A 22,901-nucleotide genomic window follows, 5' to 3' on the forward strand; every position below is an offset into this window, starting at 1 on the left:
GTTTTGTGAAAAGTGACGGGTTTACCCAGTAACGTGTTCCCTAAGATTACCAATGAAGGCAAGTAAAATCTACCTATTTAGCTGAAAGATGCAGTTTAAGGTTCAAAGAGGATCTAGTTTTACTTTCTACATATGACAATCCACATACATCAGCTACTGCTTCCATATTGCTTGATAACCTAAATGAATACAGCATACAGCACTGCAGACAGGTACCACTCTTAACTGCAAGGTGGTAAGAGCTGGAAAATCCACTGTGCCTGCTCATATTCTGGGTTTTCAGATAATTATGTTGTTTCCAGGGTATGCCTCTCCATGGGGTTTACGAAAATTGTGCCCACAAATCCATGTGGGCACAGTTCTACAGATTTTACTGGGACTGAACACAGTCCTAACTGCTTTGCTGAGCTGAGGGTGAGTCTGCAAGTAGTTAGTTCTTTCCTTTGGTAATTCTTCTGTCCTGTTTGGTCCTGTTTTATAGGACAATAAAAATCTGTCCCTTTTAGATCCATCTCAGAACCTCCACCCCAGTGGGCTGGCCAGTGTGTTATTACATGCAATTGCATGCCTGCTCACTCTATTTTAATGATGCAAGAAAAGTGCCACATATCCCGTGAGTAAATCTGTCTTTCAAATCAAGTCATCAATTCAGTGGAAAGGTCTGGGCTAGAAATGGAAGTTTACAAATCACCTCAGCTGTGATTTTAGCTGTGAGGCACAATAACATGAACGTTACAAGCAGCTCAGTGAGGAAAAAGGTCTTCGAATGATGCTCAAGTTTGTCTCAAATAACTTCATGCTGCCAAAGAAAGTTTGCACTAGATGGATTTATAAAAGCAGTACAAGGAAAGCTTATAAATCATCTGTACATGACCCTGCAGCTTAACAATGGGAAAGTGAATTCTGCTTGCTCACAGAAATAAACATTTTTCCAAATCCATCCCTGCAATCCCCAGAACTCTGTACAAACACAGAACAACGACTTAATTGTGAACTATGCTACAAACTACAAATACATGACTACCTTTCCCCTTATGGTGGTTTTAAAAATAAACCACAGAGTGTGGAATTGAAGATGTTTACATGGGGAAAGGAAAAGCCTGGCACCAAATTTATCTTCCCTTCAATGCATGATAGCTTCCCTACCTACATCTGCAAAAGTTTTGATCAACCTGTTTTCAGCCCCAGGCAAGTGGAGTAGGGCTCCTCTTCTACTTATTCTTTAGTCCAGTCAATTTTACTTTATGACAAGCTCCTAATATCCAGGCTAAATGATGATTCTCAAAAGGGTTTTCTTATTGACTAGATTATTCAGTTTGCCTCATCCTTGGAAATTACTCTCTTAAAATACTTGCAAACAGTTAACCTGATTTTCTTTACTCATGATAGCAATTCCTCAGTGAAAATGTTGTTTACATAATTTTTGTGCTATATCCACGCTCTTAATAGCATTTTTTTTGGGTTGCTTTGCTGAAAATTCCTTTCATTTCACTGCCTATACTGAGATGTCCTGGATTTCTGGCCTAGTTCCACTCCAGTTGTGTAACGTATAGAAACTGTTATTGCTGGGGTCTCTTTTTTTGTGAGCACACTATACAGGACAAAAAAGCCAAAGAGTACTGATGCTCCATAGGTTCTGACTATTTAATGTATTCCATTATTTCTCAGTGTGGCCTCTAAGAGCTAACTGCATTTGGAAGAAAAGAGCCCTGAACAGATTTTCTTTAGCCTTCAATTCACATACCTGATGCAGATTTTGAACAAGATGCCTATTCAGAGGAGGAATGAAGGTCGCTGCTCCAAACCTCTGCACAAAACTGCCCACAACAATGTCTTTTTGGTGGCTGCTTGTACTAATAAATACTTTCACTGACTAAACTTATTTTTTAGTTGGTAGAAGATGGTCTTTTAATATGAACCTCATGAGGCACTCATCATCCTCTAGCCTAGAAAAGCACAAGCTTTGAATTCAGAAGGGAAAGGAAATCTGACAGATTACCAAATCCTTCCTTCTTGTTTACAGCCACTTAAGATTACTTAGTCATCTCCTAAAAATCAAAACAGACCCTTTAGTGGCTACTGGAGTTCATCAAGAACTATCACCAGAACAAGAAGTTATATTAGACCATCAATTACATTTACAGCCATATAATGAACAATAGCAAGCCTAGGTGGCTTTAATGGAGTTATTTATGGTGTTACCCTATGCTCAGCAGTGGTAGCAGAATAATTTATGTAGCTGAGCTATGGGATTTCTCCTTCTGGTCATGCCCTACATGTGCTTCACTGGAATACATCTGTAGCACTTTTTTTGCAGATCTAAGTCTGAGTATTTCACAAAGTTTAATGAAAAACCAACAGTACACGTCAGCGCTGACGTTACCGATTGAGCAGTCGTGGCCAGTCCAGTTGGGGTCACAGCTGCAGAGTCCAGTATCGGGGAGGAAGGTCCCGTGACCAGAGCACTGATCCAGACACGTGGCTCTTGGGGTCTCACAGTTTGCTCCTCCCCAGCCAACCGAACAGTGACACTCTCCTCGGACGCACACGCCTCGTCCCGAGCAGGTAGGATCCATGCAGTCAACTGTGAGAATGAAGAGGAAGCAGACAGAGAAAGCAAATGGGAATTTCAGGAAAAAAAAGTAATCAGACTGCTGTCTACAGGAACATATTTACACAGTATCTCAAGGTTTCAACCGAAAAGCCCTGCTGTGAATAAAACAGATGCTTCATGCAAGAAGTCAGTGACCTTAAAAGGCAGTGAGATCCAAAACACCTACGTGAAAAACAGAGAAAAATCTAGTGATGAAATCCATTCTTTTATGCAGGTCTGCACTAATACGTGATCTTTCTGGAAGGAACAGGCTAATATCAATTAAGAATAGAATAACAATAATATTCTATCATACACATATGTATTGTAATAACTTATTCTATTAGAATAACCTAAATTACTATTAGTAATGAATTTGAAGCTGAGCCCTAGTTTTCTGAGAGAGAATTTTGCATAAAGGCTCTGCAGAAGCTGACATTCTTATTCAGCAAAATCCATGCTTAAATTGAAGAATGTGCTTATATCTATACAGGTTTCATGGAGACTTAAAAGAAATTTCACATTGAAATATATCCATAGACACTTTTTCTGGAATGAGGATTAAAACAATATCATGTCTTTTTTTTATAATGGTATTCTTCTGGTTTTATTTTTGATCAATTAATATTCTTTTTTAAATGTTTGAGGTTTACTTCAACTCCTCAAAGAGACACTTTCCTAACAAGATCAGAGACCATTTAGTTAGGGGTATAGTAATGTACACCAAAAGACCAAATGTACTCCCTCCCTGATTCCTGAGTTGTGTTTTGTAGGCAGCTGCTCTGCCCACAGGGGAATTTCACCCAGCAATCAAAAAATATGAAATGCACCAGACACCCTCCCAGAAAAACCGACTGGAGGAGTCGATCGTCTATTTATAGATAAAAGCTGATAGGACAGCCGAGAGAAATTCTTGCTATCTCTTGAAATGGTGTGTGGCAGTTCCCTGGGGATTGGTGACAAGTGTCAGTCTGGCTAAGAAGCACGGCAAAACTGTCCAGCTTCTGGCTCTGATACAGCAGAGCAGGACATGGCCACCGCACACACGGCACGTTTGTGGTTCAGCTTTTACCCCTGGAAAAGCTAGTAAGAATTCCACTGACCTGTTTAAGATCCAGAAACCTTAAAAGGAAACACAACAGCTGCTCTGATAATTCCCTGGATTCTCAAACCCTTCTCAGTCTGACAAGTAATGGCTCAGTTATTACTGTCCCAAGGCATGAGAGAGAATTTTCTTTTTTGTTTGATTCCTGGAGCTCTGCTCATAGCTGGAACAATTCTCAAAATTTTTAAGAGGCTGGAAAGGATGAGTCCATAAATCTCCTTCACTGTTAGCGAGCTGGGAGCAAGGATGCCAATTTTAGCATGAGACCCTTGAAGCCCTGGCCCTGTTCTTTCTCAGCAGTAATAAGTATGAAAAGGACTAAGGGATGGAGTAGCAGGCTCGTCCGTTCTCAGCAGATGTTTCAAACATAGAGAACAAAGATCACAGGCTAACTGACAAGAGGCTACCTCCAGGCAATTAATCATCCCCTCTGAAGGTCAACTGGGAAAAAGGTGAGTTTTACAGGGGCCTCCATCACAGGAGGCAGACAATCTGCTATCTCAGCTCTAACACAGACGATTATAGGAGGGGAATGTGCATGTCAGAACCCCCCATTTATCATAATCCCAAGGCCATTTTTCATGTTGAAATGAGCCCTTTCAGAAAATGTCACACACAATGGCTACTTTAATCTCAGGCTCACTACCTCTATCTCTTTAGGCTTTCTGCACCATCGGAAGGCCCTGGGACAGGATTACAGGCTTCTGCTTTCTTCTTAATCAATTGCTTAGTGGATTTGGAGTACAATGGTATATTTTTAGGGAGTTCTGCTTGACAAATTTAGCTACTCAGCTCTGGGAGAAACAGAGATGGGGAGCTGGGCATGAGGGCAGAGCAGACAAGATCTAGTATACCTGGAAAATAATAATAAAAAAAGCATATGTCTGGGTTGTTGGTTGGTTGTCCCAAATGGTCAAATTCTTGGTTGGAAAATGCTCTGTTTACAGTTTAGCCTTGTGCAGAATCTTTGCCAGGGAGATAAATCATGCAGCAAGCAAGGTTAGTGCCTCCTTTTCCCCAATATGCTTCATGCTTCATTGGTCACACAAGTTATTAGGCTTATTCAGTGCCCAAAGAGTAACTTCTCATATTTCACTGCTTAATTTTGCTACCCTCCCTGCAATGTCTCGCTGGCTTAGGCCATGCCTTATAAAATATGGGCCAATAAACTAAGGAAGGAGAAAAGAAAAACTTGTGTAGGATTGTTGGCTGATGTTCTATAAACATTGCTGAACTTCTATGGGGGAAAAAGAAAAGGCAGAAGAAACTCTGGAATGAAAACCCATTATAAACATGGACCAAGCAGTGAAGCTACGACAACTGAGAAATAATAAAAAGTAACCAAGACCAGATGGCTCTTCTTAGAAGCGAAATTAAAGAGTAAAAGCAATTTTAAAAAATAGTATAAATCAACTTTTTTACTAAATCTAAATATGTATATATATATTCTCAAGATTTCCCACATGGCATATTTCTGAGTTGCTTCCCCCCCTCACAACAGAATACAAATTATGCCTTGAATATCAAAAACATGCATGCTTGGAAAAACACTAAACAGCCCATAAGAAAAGTCATGTTCTCTTTGTTCTTCCTCCTTTTTCAAGTTTTGACCTAGTGGGACTGACACTGTCCCCTGCTACAGTGGGGGATAACATAAAATAACTGAGCAGTGCCTGGCTTTTCTGCTTTAAACGTGACCAGGGAAATAAAGGTTCCTGTTAGAAAAAGGTCAAATCTCACTCTGATTTACACACATTAAACACTTCTGGCTGGAGGCAAAATCAGGATCTTTTCATTTCTGTTTATCCTGTAAAGATATGATCTAGTAAATAGGAGGTCTACAGAGATGCTTTAAAGATACTTCAGTAGTCACAATCTTTGGGTTTTGCATGCCCCACAGCTTCACTGAATTGTGCTTTAAGCCAAAATGAGGCTTTCTCAAGAGATGCCTTATTGTTATAAGAGCTGATACTGTCTTCATCTCTAACATTTACTGAAGCCACGCTCATCTGAGATGTCCCACTCCAATACGTTTAACACATCAAAAGAATTGCTAGATGAGATGCCATCTGAATGTCTGAATCCAATTCAGCCTATTTTCATTGCCTATAAAATAAAGCCATTTCAGATAAATCTTTATCCTGCATACATGAAGACAACCATAAATTAATTCAAGCCATTCTCATTCTTAAATGTATCAAATGATGTCTTTAATCTATCAAGTGGTGAAGAGGCCCTTACATATGTACTCCTAGAAGTGCAATTTAAGAATAATTATTTGTCACGTCACCAGCACAAAATTCTGAGAATAGTTTTCAAAAGTTTTGAGCATTATTCTTTAAATAATACACTTTTGGATATATTTTTATACTCTCTGAATGATTTATACACTTGCAAAACTGTCCACTTTTTCATTAACAGTAAGAAGCAGTCATGGACTCAGGAAGATAAAGGTTTATGTTGGCAGGTGAGTTCCTACACTCAAAAAAAGATTAAAGATAAGTACTAAAAGCAGCCATAAATCTAAATGTAAATGAACGATGTTTGGGGGCTAATGCAAGAAAAAAGCTGTGGAAGAGCCATTAAAATAATATCTGACTTTGAAGAAGAATTTAATTCAAGTCCCGAGCATTTCTAAGCTTTTAAAGCTGACAAGGATCAGGGACTCTCTCTCACACGCCACCATTTTGTGTATGTAAGCAACTGAAATTGCTTGGCATAGCGCAGCAGAGAAGAAAGCACTGTAAAAGTAATTATATGTTTAGATGTGTAAATGGAAACGATGCTTTAACAAGAACATTTGAACGTATGATTAGATGTTCTGGTCTTTCAACTAGATACTTCTATCTGAAGCATTTGATTCATCCAATTATTGAACAAGTATGATAGCTAACGAGAAGTTATGACAACATATCATTTTTATGTTGTATCCATCTATTGTATCTCCAAGGTGCCTATTACTGTTCTGTTTAAGTGCCAGTGCGATTCTGAACTGCCTCCATCCATATAATTACAGAACAACAATCAAAGCAAAAGGCTAATTGAATGCATCTTGCAGATACCTTCTTCGCAGCTCTCGCCTTTGTACCCCGGGTTGCAGATACAGGTGCCCATGATGCACGTGCCGTGGTTATTGCAGGAGACATCAATGCACTGGTTGGTCGGGACGTCACACTCCGCTCCCTTCCAGCCACTGTGGCACAAGCACCTTCCTTTCATGTACTGCCCATTTCCACTGCACAGCACTGGGCAGGACGCTACGGACAGACAACGAAAACCACATTAAAACAAATGGAAAATCACTTCAAAAAGGAGCACAAGATTCCAGCATGTGATTTACATTCTTTAGACACAGTCTTCACCGGGGTGTGTTGCTGTTTGTTTTGCCAAAACCAAATCTTTTACATGGATGATACCCAGCTTGTTAACTGTATTCTCCAGTGAGTGTTTAAAACAAACAAAATGAGCCCTTATGTTAGACTATCTTCTTGCTTTGTGTCTCTGATACTTTCTTTCTAAACAAACTCATAGTTTTCTGGTATTCTGATTTCACAATGTACAGTGCCTTCTTTCAGCAGAATCACTGACCTTAGACTGCTTATCACCATCCCTGACCTGCTGCCAGACTTTCCTTGACACTGCCTCTGCTGTGGACCTCAGTGGCACACAGATCACTCCCTTGTTTTTTTTCTGGGTTAATTCCCAGCTTTATGGGTTTCAGTTGCTTTGTTCAGAGCCCAAAATGCCACATTGAGGCTATTTCCCTGATTTAGCTCATGTCACACCATCAGCTACCAACTTTCTTCCCTGAAAGGGTTGTCAAGCACTGGAACAGGCTGCCCAGGGAAGTGACTCAGTCACCATCCTTTGTGGAATTTAAAAGATATGTGGATGTGGTATATAGGAATATGGCTTAGTGGTGGACTTGGCAGTGCTGGCTAAATAGCTGAACTTGATGAAAAGAGTTTTAGAGGTCTTTTCCAACTTTAATGATTCTGTAGTTCTAACCAAATGTCCAGCCCCCATTTTTGGTTATCACCTCTGCTGGACTTAATTCATCACCAGCCACAACAGAAAATTTGCCTCTACTGTTTCCAAGCTCCCTGTAATAAAAGCTGTGTAAATCTGTCCTCTGAAATTTGTATCATTTATAAAGGATTCAGAAAAGGATTTTTCCTTGTCCTTGTTTTTAACTGTGCTTGTCAGCAGAGTCAGCTGACTCTCAAGATCACAGAGATACAGGATTTCTTCCCTATGATAAAGGGAAGAAGAGGAAGATGACAAGCTCAAGCTGTGGCATGACGGATCCCAGGATTAAGCATTTTCAGAGCTAAATTTGGAAACTGACAGGCAGAGTTGGATGGGATGAACTGATGGATACAGAACAGGTTCCCCAAGGAAAAAGAGGGCACCAAGGACCAAACCTCAACCTCCATGACAGGAGCTTTTTGTAATCACTGCTCTCCAAGCATTCTCTAGCTCCTTTCAGATGATGCCTTCTCCTTATTCCATTCTTCACACCAGCCGCATTATGTTCCTTTTGTCCTCTGCTCTTATTTTCCCAAAGAAGATGCTGATTTTAGTCCCTCAGAAACAATAACCTTTTCCTGTTCACTCTACCTGGAAACATCTTGCTTAAGTCCTGTTCTCTTTCATTCCATTTTGCTGAAACTCAGTTGCAAGGATATAAATTTCAACACAGACTTCTCTTGTTCACTGTTGCACATCAGCCTTAGGTGAGAGCAGCTGGCCTTCTCATCCGCCCTCGGAAAGGCAATTTATGAACAATTTTATGCAGGACAAATGTGAAATGAATATTCCATTCTGCTGCTTAATTCAACTGCATTAGGCATGTGATGAATCCTCTTTTGCTTTGTTCCTGACTTTGATTATGTGTGGAAAGGGGTATTGCATGCTTAAGGAAAGCTTTCCTGTCCTTCTCTTCCCATCTTTTCAGACAGTAATCTCACAATGCGCATCATGAGTTCTTTCCACGTGTCCTTGTTGTCAACTCAGTTTGAGTGTTCCAGGACTACAGCAGCCTCAATAAAATACAAAGCATTGCCAACTCTGACTGTTAAACCAGTTTGATATGCAGTGAACTATATTTGCCTGACCAAGATAAAAGAGGTTTAGGAAGGAAAGGAATTTGGCAGCTGTTATTATTAAGGAGCACTCTGTTCACTTGAAAGGAAACACATCGCAGTGGTGCATTGCAAGTACATCATTTGCAAGATGGTATCTACCTATACAATATGAGACCTAAATTGTTTAAGATACACCATGTTGTGTGCATGGTTCACAGCACACTCCCTCTATAATTTCACTTTTCAGCTAAGTGATGGAATTTTCTGCCCCTCCCATCTCAAGTTTCAATGCTCAGCAATGGACCTTGTTCTTTCAAGGCACTGGCAGGGGATAGTCTGCAGTTCTTTTCAACAAGAACAAAGAATATCTGCCTTTAACCAGAGAGAGGTTGCTGAGAAAGGCTTCCATGTTTCCTGACAAGACAGCTGATCACTCAGTAAAAGATCAGATAATTACTGGCCATCCGCAGTGAGGCTGACACTCCACAGAGCCTTCTGTGGAGAACACCTTCACATCACCTGGAAAGCCCAGCTACAAATGTCAAGACAATGGCGAGAACAAGACCTCCTCTTTAGCATGCAATAATGAATAAAGACAAAAGAGATTACTGAATTTTTTCTCCTGTTACTTGTGCAACTTTTCTCCACATATAAAGATATATAATTATTTTTTGATCCTTCAGATTCCAACAATGTCTATGATGGCAAAATTATAGTAATTCTCTAGTGTGGTTATGACAGCAGCAACCCAAATGCACACTGTTTCTTGCAAAGTTGAGCATCAGAGAGTAAGATCATTTGTTTGTTTGCTTACTTTATACAGAACTTGATAACACCATCTCCCATGCCAAAGAAAACCTTCAAAAAGCCTACAGAATACACCTCTGGTGACTTGCTCTCACTTCTTTCGTTTAAAATAATTGGTTAATAATACATTAATAATTAACCATGACTAAAAAGAGAAAGGCTTTTTGCTCCAGTTTCCCATTCATTTGGATGGTGAATTACAAGGTTGAATTGAAACAAAGGAACACCCAGGAAATCCATGGAATTCATGGGAGCAGGAACCTGCTTATGTAAGGATTCCTGGTCTATACAGGGATTGTGAAGGGCTGCAGATGGATACTGTAACAGCCTTACACATGCTGCTCTTTGAGGGATTTGTAAGTCAAAAGAAGAATCTTGAATGCCCCTAAAAACCAACAGTGTCACTGCTAGGATTCTTGGATCTCATCTTCATGGCAACATAATCATTTAACACACCCAGTGAGTAGAAATGCATAAATACATATTTATTTATTATTGCCTCCAGGAAAGGCAGAGTGCAACCTGTGATGTTAACCCAGATGATTCTGAACAAAAAGACAGTTGAATAAAAGGTGTTCATAGTAGCTAGAGCATGTGATCTGGTCAAATAGGAGAGACTCACATGGGCTCCACTAGCCCAGGAGGGGAGGTGAGCTCCTCTGAAAGGGGATGCAGAACAAGAGCTTAAGTATTCTGACTCACAGGGAAGAAAGTTCTTCTCCACAGGCTCTACAGGGAGCCTTGAGGGGAACAAGCCCTGAACTTCTGCCCCTACTGAAAGTTAGGAGGTGTGAGCTGGAATATGCTACGGGACACGGGAAAAAACTGCTTTTGTCTCCAGCTCCAGGGATTTGAAAAGGAGCTTGGAAATGCAAACCAAGTGTAAGGAAATGCAAACCAAGTGTAACCTGAGTCAGCAAGAAGTTTGACATAACAGCTCTCAGGGACACAGCTTGCCACATCCATCTTACTGGGCTGTGAACTCTGGAACCCCGGCGGGTTCAGCGCAGCCTCGCTGCCTCGGCAGGGAGCTCCCGCCGGCCCTGGGGGTGCGCGCCTCCTTATCTCTGTCTCCTGGCTCGCTGCTGGGATCTGACCCAGCCCAGCTGCAGGGGGAGAGGGCCGGGGTTGGACAGAGTTTAGCTCTCTCTCGGGAAGGCGCCAGCCTGCTTTCCAAAGCTGCGATGAGCTGGGGTGAAGGCCTGACCTGCTCACCGAAGCTCCTTGGGTGGGCACTAACGTTTTATGCTACCTCCCTCCCCAGATTTATAAATCTGTACTTAGTTTGTTGGACTGCTTGAGCCAAAAAAGGCCTTGAAAAGGCTGATGCACAGTATCCTGTCATTTCCCACATGCAAGGTTTTGATATCTTGGTTTGAAATGTGTTCTTACTAAAAGTATTTCAGTTTCTTTTTTAAACGTTTAAATAACCCAAAGAATTCAAGCCAAAGAAAACCCTTCCAAAGCCATTATTAAAAATACTTATCACTTGAGCAGAAAAATGTATTATACTTTTTAGTAGGGTAAGTCTCCTTCCCAGTCCTTCCAGTGTTTTTACTTTTGGCCAGAGTAACCAGTTGTTCCTGCCTTTATTCCACTCCTAGCCTTACTCCAACCCTGCCCTATTCTCCACAGCCAGGCTCAGGCAGACTTGCAGAGTACGTTTTGTATAATCAGTATCTCAAAAGAAAGTATCATTGTAGTGTCATGCCACACTAAGAAAAGTGCTCTGCTAAACAAACCATAATGCCACATTTGTAAGTCATGTTTTCTAGAGTCACCAATGTGACACTGCCTGTCCACAAGCAGCCCAGGGGGTTGTGTTGTTGCTAAGGGCACAGCAGTCACAACGAGTACAGAATCATAGCGTCATTAAGGTTGGAAATGTCCTCCAAGATCGAGTCCAGCTCCTAGCCCAGCACTGCCACCCCATCACTAAACCATGTTCCTAAATGCCACACCTACACTCCCAGAGATGGCGCTTCCCTGAGCAGCCGGACAAACCCTTCGCTGAAGAAGGTTTTCCAATAGCCAATCTAGACCTCCCCTGGCACAACTGGAGGATATTTCCTCTTGTTCAATTGCTTATTATTTGGGAGAGGAGACTGATCCCCACCTCCTTTCAGGCAGTTGTAGAGATCAGTAAGATGCCTCCTGAGTCTCCTTTTCTTCAGGGAAAACACCAGTGGATCCCTCAGCTGCTGAGCAAAATTTTAGCAAATTTGTAGCAAACAAATTCAAGATCAACTTGTTCCCATTCTACTGCAGCATTCCCACACTGGGTGAAGAGTACTTTGTGAAAGGCATCACTATGAATATGATTTCCAGAAGAAAAATGTTAACTGAATGGGAGAGGGGAACAGGTAATCAAAATTAAAATAAATTCCTACCTCTGCCGCAGTCAGGGCCCAGAAAGCCAAGGAAGCAATGGCAAGTCCCAGACACACAGTCTCCATTCCCATAGCAATTACTGGGACAGTTATCCACTGATTCTGAAAAACAAAAGAGAATTCAGACAGTTCTTTAGGCAAGAAAACATCTCTGAGTTTAGGAGGGCTCTGGACAGGGAGGACAGCTGAAACTTCAAAGCAATTGCTGCACTCAAAGCATTAGTGTGAGCTGCACGAAACCCTGCTCATACATTTACCTCAGTGGATGGTTCAACTGTGATTAAATTCTGTGATTAAATATGAGCTGCTCAGCACCCACCAGGTTTGGCATTCTCTCAGCACCTGAAAACTTCCAAATGTCTTTTTTTCCTGTATATTTTTATGACCATTTTTCCTCTTTGCCAGGGAGGCAATACACACCATTCTCATGGCAGAAAGTGCACTTTTTGTCCAGTTTTGTTGACTTGATTAAGTGACTTTGAGGCATTTATTTGTGCCAAAAATAGCTGAGTGATGATAGATATGTTCTGCTATGACCTTACTGAACACAGACCCTTGGTTCATCCTATCTGCCTGTTCAAGACATACTTCTAACCAAATTTCTTCTTATTTGCGCTGCAATATTATATTGAATATAATACTTTATACATTATATAACTTATATCTTTAACAGCTCAAAGTAGTGGGGCTAATACTCTATTTGGTGGAACAGGAATGGTCTATTACACGTTTTCTTCTGTTTCTAGTTATCATCTTAAATTCCCTGACTTTGGCAAAAAAACACCAGCTATTAATTTTTCAGGGGAAGTTAACAGGTAAGCAAAATGTAATCTAGCACTCTGTTTTGAGGAGAGTTCAGAATATTGGGGCTAAAACATGTCTTTCATAAAAGAACAATACAAGCTGGTAAACACATCCAAAAGAGAATGAAAATAATCTTATTTTCTTACACTAAACTGTGAATGAAGACTGAATAAATGTGAGTGGGCTTTGAAAGACATTGTAATAAATACCATGGTTCGTTCTGCAGTGCTATTTCACATTTTCTCTGGGAGGGAGATGCCTATCAGGTGAAAACTGGATTTGGTTATACAGCAGGGACACTGGTGGTGCACATGGAGTGGGGTGAATATCTCAGCCCTGTGAATAATGACTGCATTTGCACAGATGTACTTCACGAGACCTTGTGGGAGCAAGGTTATTTGTAAACTCCCAATCAGTGCAAGTGAAGAGAACCAGCGGCAGCAGAGATGTGCAGATTGGTTTCTAATCACAAGTGAAAGGACGCCGGTTTCTGGATGGGTGTTTGCCAAAGAGCAGAGGTTTCTGAAGGACATTTTAAAGGCTGTGGTGTAATTTAATCATTCATAAAGGACAACAGCAATTTTAAATAATGGAACCGGTTCAAAGCATTTATGTTTTAAGTCCTAGCTTCAGACATCTCATAAGCAGACAGCTCCACACAGCAAGAAAGGTACAAGGAAGTGCTGTCAGTTCTCTAACACTCAGTAGTTAAGCAGGTATTCACTTGATGGTGTATGGAAATACAGTCACAACAGGCAGTCAACCCTTTAGGCTTGAGCTGCCATCCTTATTCCAATCAAAGAGCAGCCAAGCCTCCTAGAATAAAGAAATAACGATTCAGGCCTTGTGCATTTATACTGATATTTAGGAATATCACCTCTCACTTCATAGCAGGTATAAACACAAATCTATCCTGTAAATGGAACCATAATAGTAGCCCATGTGTATACAATCTTCAGAACTTTGACATGGGTTAATGTCACTGCTGAAAACAAAAATGACTTCACTTTATGCCTTTTTTTTGTGTATGCTTGTTTTACAATACTTACATTTTTCTTTTCTTTAAGAAACATACACAGATATTTAGAAAAAAGAAGTTATTTATGTACATAGTTACACATATGAAGAACATACAGAGAGAGGGTGAGTTCTGTGAAACAAGATAATCAGACAGGCAAGGAGATTTAACTGCTCCTGTTGCTGAAAGGGTCACAGTCCTTTTCCTCTAATCTTCTCATCCTAAGAACAACTCTAAGCTCCCTCTTCCTGTGCTGGTTCTGGCACTTGTCAGAGTCTCCAATGAGGTGGTTAAGCTCAAAAGGTGGCAAAAAAAATGAAAGTAGCAGAAAAAAAAACCCCTAGAGTATTTTTTTCTCTGCTGTCTGAAAACGGTGAGGCAAAGGGCTGTGCTATTCAGCATCAGTGCAGTTGTCCCGTGACACCTCACCACCCCAGTGCCACACTGGGTCAGGGGCTGCCAGGTGGAGCAACACTGCATGGATGTAACACGTGTGACCTTGGAAGTCAAGGGGAATACCTCAGGACAGACTCCCAGCATTAACACTACCTTCAGAACACTAACAACTATTTCTAAAAGCTTTTTCCCAGGTTTTTGCCTTAATGGACTAAACTGAGATCTTGAAAAGAAGTAAATATCCATATAGCTTTCTTGGTATATTTTTGTAATACAATATTTAAGCAAAACAGTAAAAAGACCCACAGAAACATCTAGGAAGTATCTAAAAAATAGCATAATGTCAAGCATGGCAACTGTTCCGAAGTGTGACAATGCACCACATCAGCTAAATGGTAATCTTTGTTACTAGAAACAATATTTTGCAGTTACAGTGGGTTCAGCTGGTGTGTCTGTGATGCCCAAGACAAGATGGGCAAGACTCTGCACACCAATTCGATGTCCACTGCAGATTAAGGTGAATTATTTTATCTACTACAATGACTATGTATAAAGGGATTTAGAAGTTCAGAGTGACCACAGAAATGGAGCAGACCTGTGCTTAGGTAACCAACCTTTCCAGGATCTCTGGGTGAATCCATATAAGAACTTTACTCTGGTGGTGCATCCTTTCTTCTTCTGAGTAGTTCAGCATAGACACCTATAACTGGTCAGATCCCTGCTAACAGTGACTGACACTAACACATTAAAAAAATATTCACATCTATTCTCTGGCTCATATGCAGATCTGGCATTTCTCATTGTAAAGCTGCAGTGATATGCACACATATCATTTCATCTATCACTCTCTCCTCAGCCTTCTCTTTCCCAGATACTTTGCAAGTGTGGCCAAAGTGCTTCATGCATACAGTGGCTAACTCAAAAGGAATTAAAAAACAGGCAGATGAAACCCATTTTACCTTCTTCACTGAAGCACTTCAGTAGCTCTTATTTGTGGCCTGAATACCCTCTACTATTAATAGATAGGCCCTTAAAAATCCTTTCATCCCATTTCACCGCTTTTTCTGCTGTCCCTTGTTTTTCTAATATAGCCAAAAGTAACATTTTTAATGTATTCTCATTTTACACTACCTCTATTTGCCTGGAACAACCTGCCTGATAGAGATGAGATGAAGTGAAAAGAAACTCTATTCCCCCTGTGACTTGTGCCACTTGCTGTTTTTTAGCAGTTAAAGATGCAAACTTTCCTGGTGATTCAGGGCAATTAAGGTCTTCACACACTCCCAAAAGTTCTTCACTACTGAGAATCAATTCTGAAAAGCAATGAAGGTTCATGCAGTGCATCTTTTTCTCAAAGCTACTCCCAAACAACTCCAAAGTATTTCCATAGAGGAAGTGTTAAATGAACACACCTTTTTTCCTCAGAAACTCCGGAGCTAATGAGCACAAACAAGGCTGAGACTGAAGCTTGTGAACAGCACGTCTGCAAGCTGTGTGTGCAACACTGAGCATACTCCTATTTACATTCTTAGGCAGAATCAACCTGGATTTTTTTTTTTTTTTACTTTGAAGATTGCAGGCATTAGCAAGTTATACTCATTCAAACCTTCTCATAAAAACCTCTGTTTCCATCCTAGGACTGAATTTTGTTTCAGTGGTTACAGGCTGCCAGTTGGGCACCTCAGACAATTTTCTGGCCCTTCTGGTATGTGTAAGTGCACATATACTCATGCACACTGCTCTAACACCTACATTTCAAGCTAAACAGGAGAAGGCAGGTGACTTGGCATCAAAAATTAGGGAGTTGTGATGGGAGAAACCTTGAAAGAATGAAGAATCAGACATTTTCAGAAGGTAGGGCTTAGCCAAATTATTATCATATGGGATAGAAGGGACACAGCTTTAACATTCAGGGAGACCCTAAGTCAGTGGCACAAAGCAGCTGTTTTTCTTTGGAGTATGTTCACAGTCAGCATTGCTACAGAGGTGACACACTATCAGCCAATAAGTAAAAACAGGCCACTGTAGTTATGGCTGGCTTCTAGTCTCCGTTATATAGCTTATTCTGTAAGCTGTTCACATAATTATAGGAGTATTTTCCAATATATACAAAATTCCATATGGTGTTTTATGAATAGTACCATGGGAACTCCTTGAGAGAATCATGACAATGTTTTTGTTTTGTTTCATTTAATTGTTAAAGTTCACTGTGAGACCATGAACAATTCTTTTTTAGAAAGAGATATATATGTTCTCTGTTTCCAGTCTGATTCCCACAGTTTTCTCTTGGCTTCCAAATCCCCAAAGAGATCTGACTGACACCGGCCGGTAAGGGCAGAGATTAATGACTGCAGAGCAGGCCAATGGATGATGCATGATGCCTTCATCAGAGAACACTGAAAACATGGCTTCCATGCCACCTTTCAACCACCAACAGCAGCAAACAAACAACTCACACCAGGGGCACGTGGCAGAACTTGAGGTGGTGGGGTTTCTAACAGGGAATGCAGAAGCTTGCCCATGGAATTACGCATTCTGCCAGCTTCACAATCTAATTAGAAACTGAAAAAATAAGTAATTTTATGAATCACAGAATCACTGGATGGTTTTGATTGGAAGGGACCTTAAAGACCACCCAGTTCCAATCCCCCTGCCATAAGCAGAGACACCTTCCACTAGACCAAGTTGCTCCACAGCACATCCAAACTGGCCCTGAACACCTCCAGGATCCATCAGCCACAGTTTCTCTGAGTAGCCTGTGCCAGTGTCTCACCACACAGCGAGGAATTTCTTCCTAATATCTAATCTAAACCTGCATGCTAGTCAGTTTAAAGCCATTCCTCCTTGTCCCATCACCCTGCTCCAAAAAGTCCTGCTCCAGCTCTCTTGTAGCTTCTTTAGGTACTGGAAGAGCTCTAAGGTCTCCCTGGCACCTTCTCTTCTCCGGGCTGAGCAACCCCAACTCCCTCAGCCTGCCTCCATAGGAGAGGTGCTAAAGCCCTCTGAGAATCTTCACAGTTCTCCATTATAAATATCCTCACACTTCTCCGAGAGAAAGTCTAAATGACATAATGAGACACTTGGTCTTCAGATCCACACTGTCTCATTTTGGAGAATGGTATGGAAATGCCCTGTCTGACAGAGCAGATACTCTCCACCCTAGGGCAACCTATCTCAGCTAGGAAAAGGAGGATGTACGAAACTCTTTCTAGATTCACAAAAGTAAGAAATGGAAATCATCCATTAAGTGTGAAAGCCCAGACTTCTCCAAGAGCAAAACTCCTGTTCTGAAGTACTCTTTAAGGTCTTTTCTGCTCGAGCTCTAATTATCAAAGCAAAGAAGAAAAAATTTAAAAAAATCTGTAAGTATCCTCAGCAGCTATAATTCAACATACTGCATAAAACAATATTGATCTGCTATTCTTGCCATTTATTTCAGAGAATGTTTTTCAGTACAAGTAAACTCACAGCTGGCAGATTTTGAGGGAAACTTGGCTAAAACCTTTATCCCATTGCTAGTTCTCCCACTGTAATCGCCCTTTACTCTGAGAGAAGCCATGAACTGGCATGATCCAGCCCATACCCACAATAAGACTTCACACGACACTACCTTTTGTTTAAGTGTATTATTGAGCCCAATATGAAACTGCTAATTGTTACCATTTCTGGGGTTTTTTTAGGTTGTTAATCTGAAGCATGGACAAATACAACTCAGCATTCACTTCATATTATAAATTGACTCGTGTGACAGCGACAAAGCTCCCAGGCTAATGGTCTGCTCAGGGGACCACTTTCTGCTGACAAAAAGCCCCATGAAAGCCAATTCTACTGTGGTGAACTCTATAAAGATCCGTCAGCCTGGCTCACAACTACCAACATGAATTAACTTTATCCAGATGCAACACAATAAACATATTAAGAAGGCAGACAAATTGCTAGATTCTTGATGGACTTCTTTTTTATATACTCACCACGTTTGCTGGTCAGCAGTACAGCTACTTGAACAGCATTTCCACCTTATTTATTTACTATGCAACATTCAACTTAATAGCTTGTTTCCCTATCTTTGGGCCAGAGGCCAAGGCAGATGTTTGCCTGACACCAAATCCTATTAGAGGCTGCAGTAACACAATTGTGTGTTAAAGATAAATATTTTATAGCCTGCACTTGCCACCAAGCATCATCATTCCCTAGGCATTTAGAAGTAACTATCTATTGGCAAAGAAAAAATAGTTATCTAGCTGGCAACTGGAGGCAGTAGCTTTTTGGGAGTTAATAAGCACCAGGACTGCTTTCTAAGAACTGATTAAATGCCGTTCAGCGTGGTGTGGCTGTATGAATTCAAATGTAACTCTTTCAGTTGAAAACCTCAAAAAGTTGCTCTGGAGATGGCAGTGTTTGGTGTCAGAGAGATGTGGGAACAGCACTAGAGTAGGACAAAGAGACCTTAATTAATCAATGCTAATCTCAGTTCTGGAACGAAGGCTCAAGGAATATAAAAAATTGTACCAATGAGAATATTCCATATTAGAAATGAGATGCAAAGAAAAGAGCAGGGTTTTTTTAAGTATCCTGTCTGGTCTCTTCAACTAGTAGTCTACTCCACCACTACATAAGAAATGGCCTCAAAATCTTTTGTTCAGTGCTGGTGAGAAGATATATGTAGCTGCTCAGACTAAAATAAATTGCCACAGCTACTCATCTACCAGCCCAGGAAGATATTGCATACATACTAATTGGTACAATACAAGGTTTTACCCTTTCCTAATAAATGGTGACTATCCCTGTACAAAGATGCATTAGTTCAAAAACAGCAAGTAACTGAAAAAAGAAGGTAACTGAAAAAAGAAGGTAAACCAAATAATTAGAATTGTTTACTGCATCAAACAAATACATATATTTGTTGCCCCACAGAAATATATTTTTCTTAACTGTCCACTAATCTATTTTCTGCCTAGTTGTGTTCCCCCAGCTAATGAAAATGTTTTCCTGGGAGGGAGAGAGGGCACAGGGAGCAAGGCAGCAAGAAGGTGGATTCCATGGTTCATATTTGACCTTGACATCTTCTCGCAGCCACACCAGTGCAAAAGGGCCACGAGGAGTGCCCAGAATTCCTCTCACTGTACATTGAATTACATTGCTTGGGAGGGTGAAAGGACACCATATTATTTCACCTTACTCTTTACTGCTGCACTAGAGCAACCTTAAAAAGCCACACATTATTTTTTCTAGATCTGCTTGTCCAGGATAAAACTGACACCTACAAGCTCATTGCAATAACGTCTCTTTCACAAAAATGCTCCTTGTCACTGCCCCGACTACGCTAGCAATAATTTTAATAGGAAGTCAAGCAGGATAACATGAAAGGCAAAGAGGATTCTGAAGCTCTGCGAACACATTTAATTTACTTCCCAGTTGCAGAGCTTGCAGTCTTGTTTATTTTTCAAAGAAATGACACTACTCGATTGAATTTCACTGCAGGAGAGGTTGGATTCTATGCCTAGAGAACTGTCACCTGCCCTTGTAATTGTGATAACAATGCCAAGACAGACATGGAGGTGAGAGAGGATAAAACAGGTTTCAGATGTCTTCAAGCATCAGATTTGACACTAGGAGAAAAAAAAAAAAAAAAAAAAACCCCGAAAAAAAAGGTAAGGGGAAAGAAAATGCCCTGGAAAAAAAGGAAATGTGGAAATGCTGGGTCTGGAGTACTCATGCTCCTCCTCTTCCTTCCCAGATGAAGCTTTAAAGGACTGATTCCTTCTTATAGTACATCATCACCTGCTGAGATTTCAATTTTTCTGCTTCATTTGTGTTTTATACTGCTTTTATACTTCTAGCTCAAGTAATCCACACCTGGCAGCCTGGGATGTGAAAGTCTTGACAGCATCATGGAAACTCAGTCATTATTTTTGAGTGCTCTTTCACAGTTTCCTCTTCTGTAGGGCACCTAGTGTGATGCTGATACTGCTAATGCCAGTTGATGTTGTGCCAGATTTTGATTTTTTTTCCTTTTTCCTAAGGCTGGGAGGTCTGTTTTAATTAAGGACCCATGCATATAACCGTGTTTTGCACTCACATCCCAGTGGAACTCTAATCTTCACATGCAGGTTTAAGGATGCTAAATTAGAAAAAGGGCAACAAGCAGGCAGTCCTTTAAACAACTCTTTAAATCACTCCTGAATCCGGAAAGTGAGAGAGAAGGACTAACCACAGTACTGAATTGCATGTTATTCCCCCTCCTCTTTCTCTGTAAGAACGTTTTAAAAAAGCAATTTGCAAGTGCAGATACACCCCCATCTCCCTGATGGTAGTGACAGCAGACACCTACCCCTGCAGAAGTGACTCTACAGGCTGGGCCATTTTACAAGGTGATGGTGGAGCACAGAAGGTTTGGTGCTCAGGGGCAGTCAGGTTGCTTACTGAAACCAAGAGCCGCTGGTTTTGCCAGATTTCACAGTACATCATGTGAGCACATTTTCCCTTGAGCTGTCTGTACTTTGGCTCTTAGGCCTGGTTTGAGATCTCAATCCAGGTACTCAAATGACTCTCACCACAATCCTATCAGTCTTTCTCACACTATTTCAAGCACATTTGACTCCAGGCCCAGCTGGAAATACTAGAAAGTCAGCTTTTTTCTGTCCTATTTTGAACTTCTGTTCTACAGAAAGAGGGACCAAGTGGGAATAGTTTGGGGAGTAAATAAAAAAGAGAACAAGCCTGATCATTTCAGAAACCTTTGCCACATTTGGTCTGAACTTGGGTTGGCCTTTGAGAAAGAGCTTTATCTTTATCTCCCTGATTCATTCCTTTCTGTAACTGCTTCCTTATTAAGAAGAAATCTTTCCAGTGCAGAATGTTTTATAATCTGAAGCTCTCAGATGGTTGAAAGCATGAAGTGTAATGGGATTTCAAATGCACTGGGGCACTGGTCGAAGCATATGACCATTTAACTTGATGGTAAAATCTCCCTTGACTTCACCAACTTTTAGGAAATCCTGCTGATGTGTTTCTGCTGTCCATAGGGCCAAACAGAAAACACTGTTTTCTTCCTTACAACGTGAGCAATGCTGAAAGCACAAAAGGGTCTTGAAATACAGTTCTCAAGGAATCAAACACTGACCATCTGAAAACACCCTCTGTTCCAAAGCACTTGAAATGTGATCACAGGTTGGAAGTTAGCTGGGAAAAAAATTTCAGTGAATGATTTTAAACAAAGAGTAGCTGTTGGACTGAACCTTCTTATTTTTCCTTCTGCAATGCAGCTTCCAAGCACAATAAGACTTTAATCCATACTTGTAAAATAACCATGACATGGCTATGGAGATCTAGAAAGACACACTGTGAAGAGTTATTTTCTTCCTAGATGCCCTTTCTTGCAGTTGGAATATTTTTAAACCTGAATTTCACTCCAGTAGATGAAACTCTCACATCCCCTTTTTGCCCAGGGGATTGCAAAGAATTTTTTTTTGTTCCTTCCCACTCTCATAAATTGTTACAAACTAATACAGGAAACAACAATTATTCAGCCTTCGGGGTTCAACTTCTGGAGCTGCACTAGCAAGAGGGAAGTTACTTTACGTTCAGTACATTACATTTTCTGCTGTCATAGCTCAGGGCAAGGTTAAATCTGGCCTTGAGTTTCATTTTAAATGATGTTTTAAGTTGGTGTATTACAGGAGGAAAAAAGCAAACCATTCTTGCATACACACACAGAGAACTACAAATGTAATCTCTTTTGGTCAAACAAATGCCATGAAACTGTGGCAATGTTACAATTTTGGATGTATAAAAAAATTAAATTAATTTAACACCAAGTCTTCAGTTAATACACCCAGCCTGATGACTAAGGATGCACTGGCTGGAATGACTGATATGTGAGGTTCAGCTAGGTAAGTGCCTGGTGCTAGGAACATGCTCTCAAGCAGGTTGCCTGGTCTACACAAGAGCCTGATTCCCCTCCAGGTTCTACGTCACTCCCTTGTAGAAATGGCCCCGGTTCTCTGGGGCATCTCAGGTGCCACCAAAGTCCTGTACTCAGGCAGCTGCACTGAACTCTTGGTGGTCTTCTGCCAGGGCCAGACAAAAAGCAGAACTTATGGCTCCGCTCCTGCCCCTTGCAGACTCGCTGCACAAATGTGGTCAAATCTTGCTCCTACTCAGAGCCTCCAGCAAGCTGTTTAGAAATCAGTTTAAGATAATCTATCTAAATCAGTTTAAGATAACCTATCTTCTTCTGAGACTGTTGTAGCACTCAGCAAAGAAAGCAGTCACACATCTATCTGTTATCATTTAAAAAGTCAACATATGCCAGGAATGACTGCACAGACCATGTCCCTTCTCATCTGCTCGGCCCCCATGCAAAATGAAGATTGGTCCAGTGCCTCCTGAGGTGCTGATGTTGTTGGCTTCTGTTCTTTTGTGGTCTTGTATGCAAGTACGTACACGTGAATACAGCCTTTGGAACAGTGAGGCTTTAAAGTGTCTGTTGTTCTAGTACAGAAAGAGTTCTCCTTTTGTTTGCCAAAGCGGACGAGTAACTCCCACCACCTTATTTCTGTGCTTTAGCAGGGGAGCATTCATGGAAAGAAAAGCCTGCAGAAAGCTGCTCTAGCAGCTTGGTAATATGACACAGGAATAAAACAAGCTGTGCTTACATTAGCCTGCAGTCTGGGCTGCGTGGAAAGAGCTATATCCAAAA

At 40.9% G+C, this 22,901-nt stretch overlaps 1 protein-coding gene across 2 annotated transcripts in view; it reads right to left on the bottom strand.

Annotated features, from left to right (window-relative positions):
- TENM4 (teneurin transmembrane protein 4) overlaps window positions 1-22,901 on the bottom strand; it is a 600,742-nt gene that overhangs the window by 143,582 nt on the left and 434,259 nt on the right. For both annotated transcript variants that reach the window (XM_063394390.1, XM_063394392.1), the window contains 3 exons: window positions 11,983-12,084; window positions 6,761-6,955; window positions 2,384-2,584 (listed from right to left, as the gene is read on the bottom strand). In XM_063394390.1, coding sequence (XP_063250460.1) covers window positions 2,384-2,584; window positions 6,761-6,955; window positions 11,983-12,084 — 498 coding nt within the window. The remainder of the gene's footprint in view (window positions 1-2,383; window positions 2,585-6,760; window positions 6,956-11,982; window positions 12,085-22,901) is intronic.

Source organism: Prinia subflava, chromosome 3, assembly GCF_021018805.1.
Source record: "Prinia subflava isolate CZ2003 ecotype Zambia chromosome 3, Cam_Psub_1.2, whole genome shotgun sequence".
Classification (NCBI taxonomy): Eukaryota; Metazoa; Chordata; class Aves; order Passeriformes; family Cisticolidae; genus Prinia; species Prinia subflava.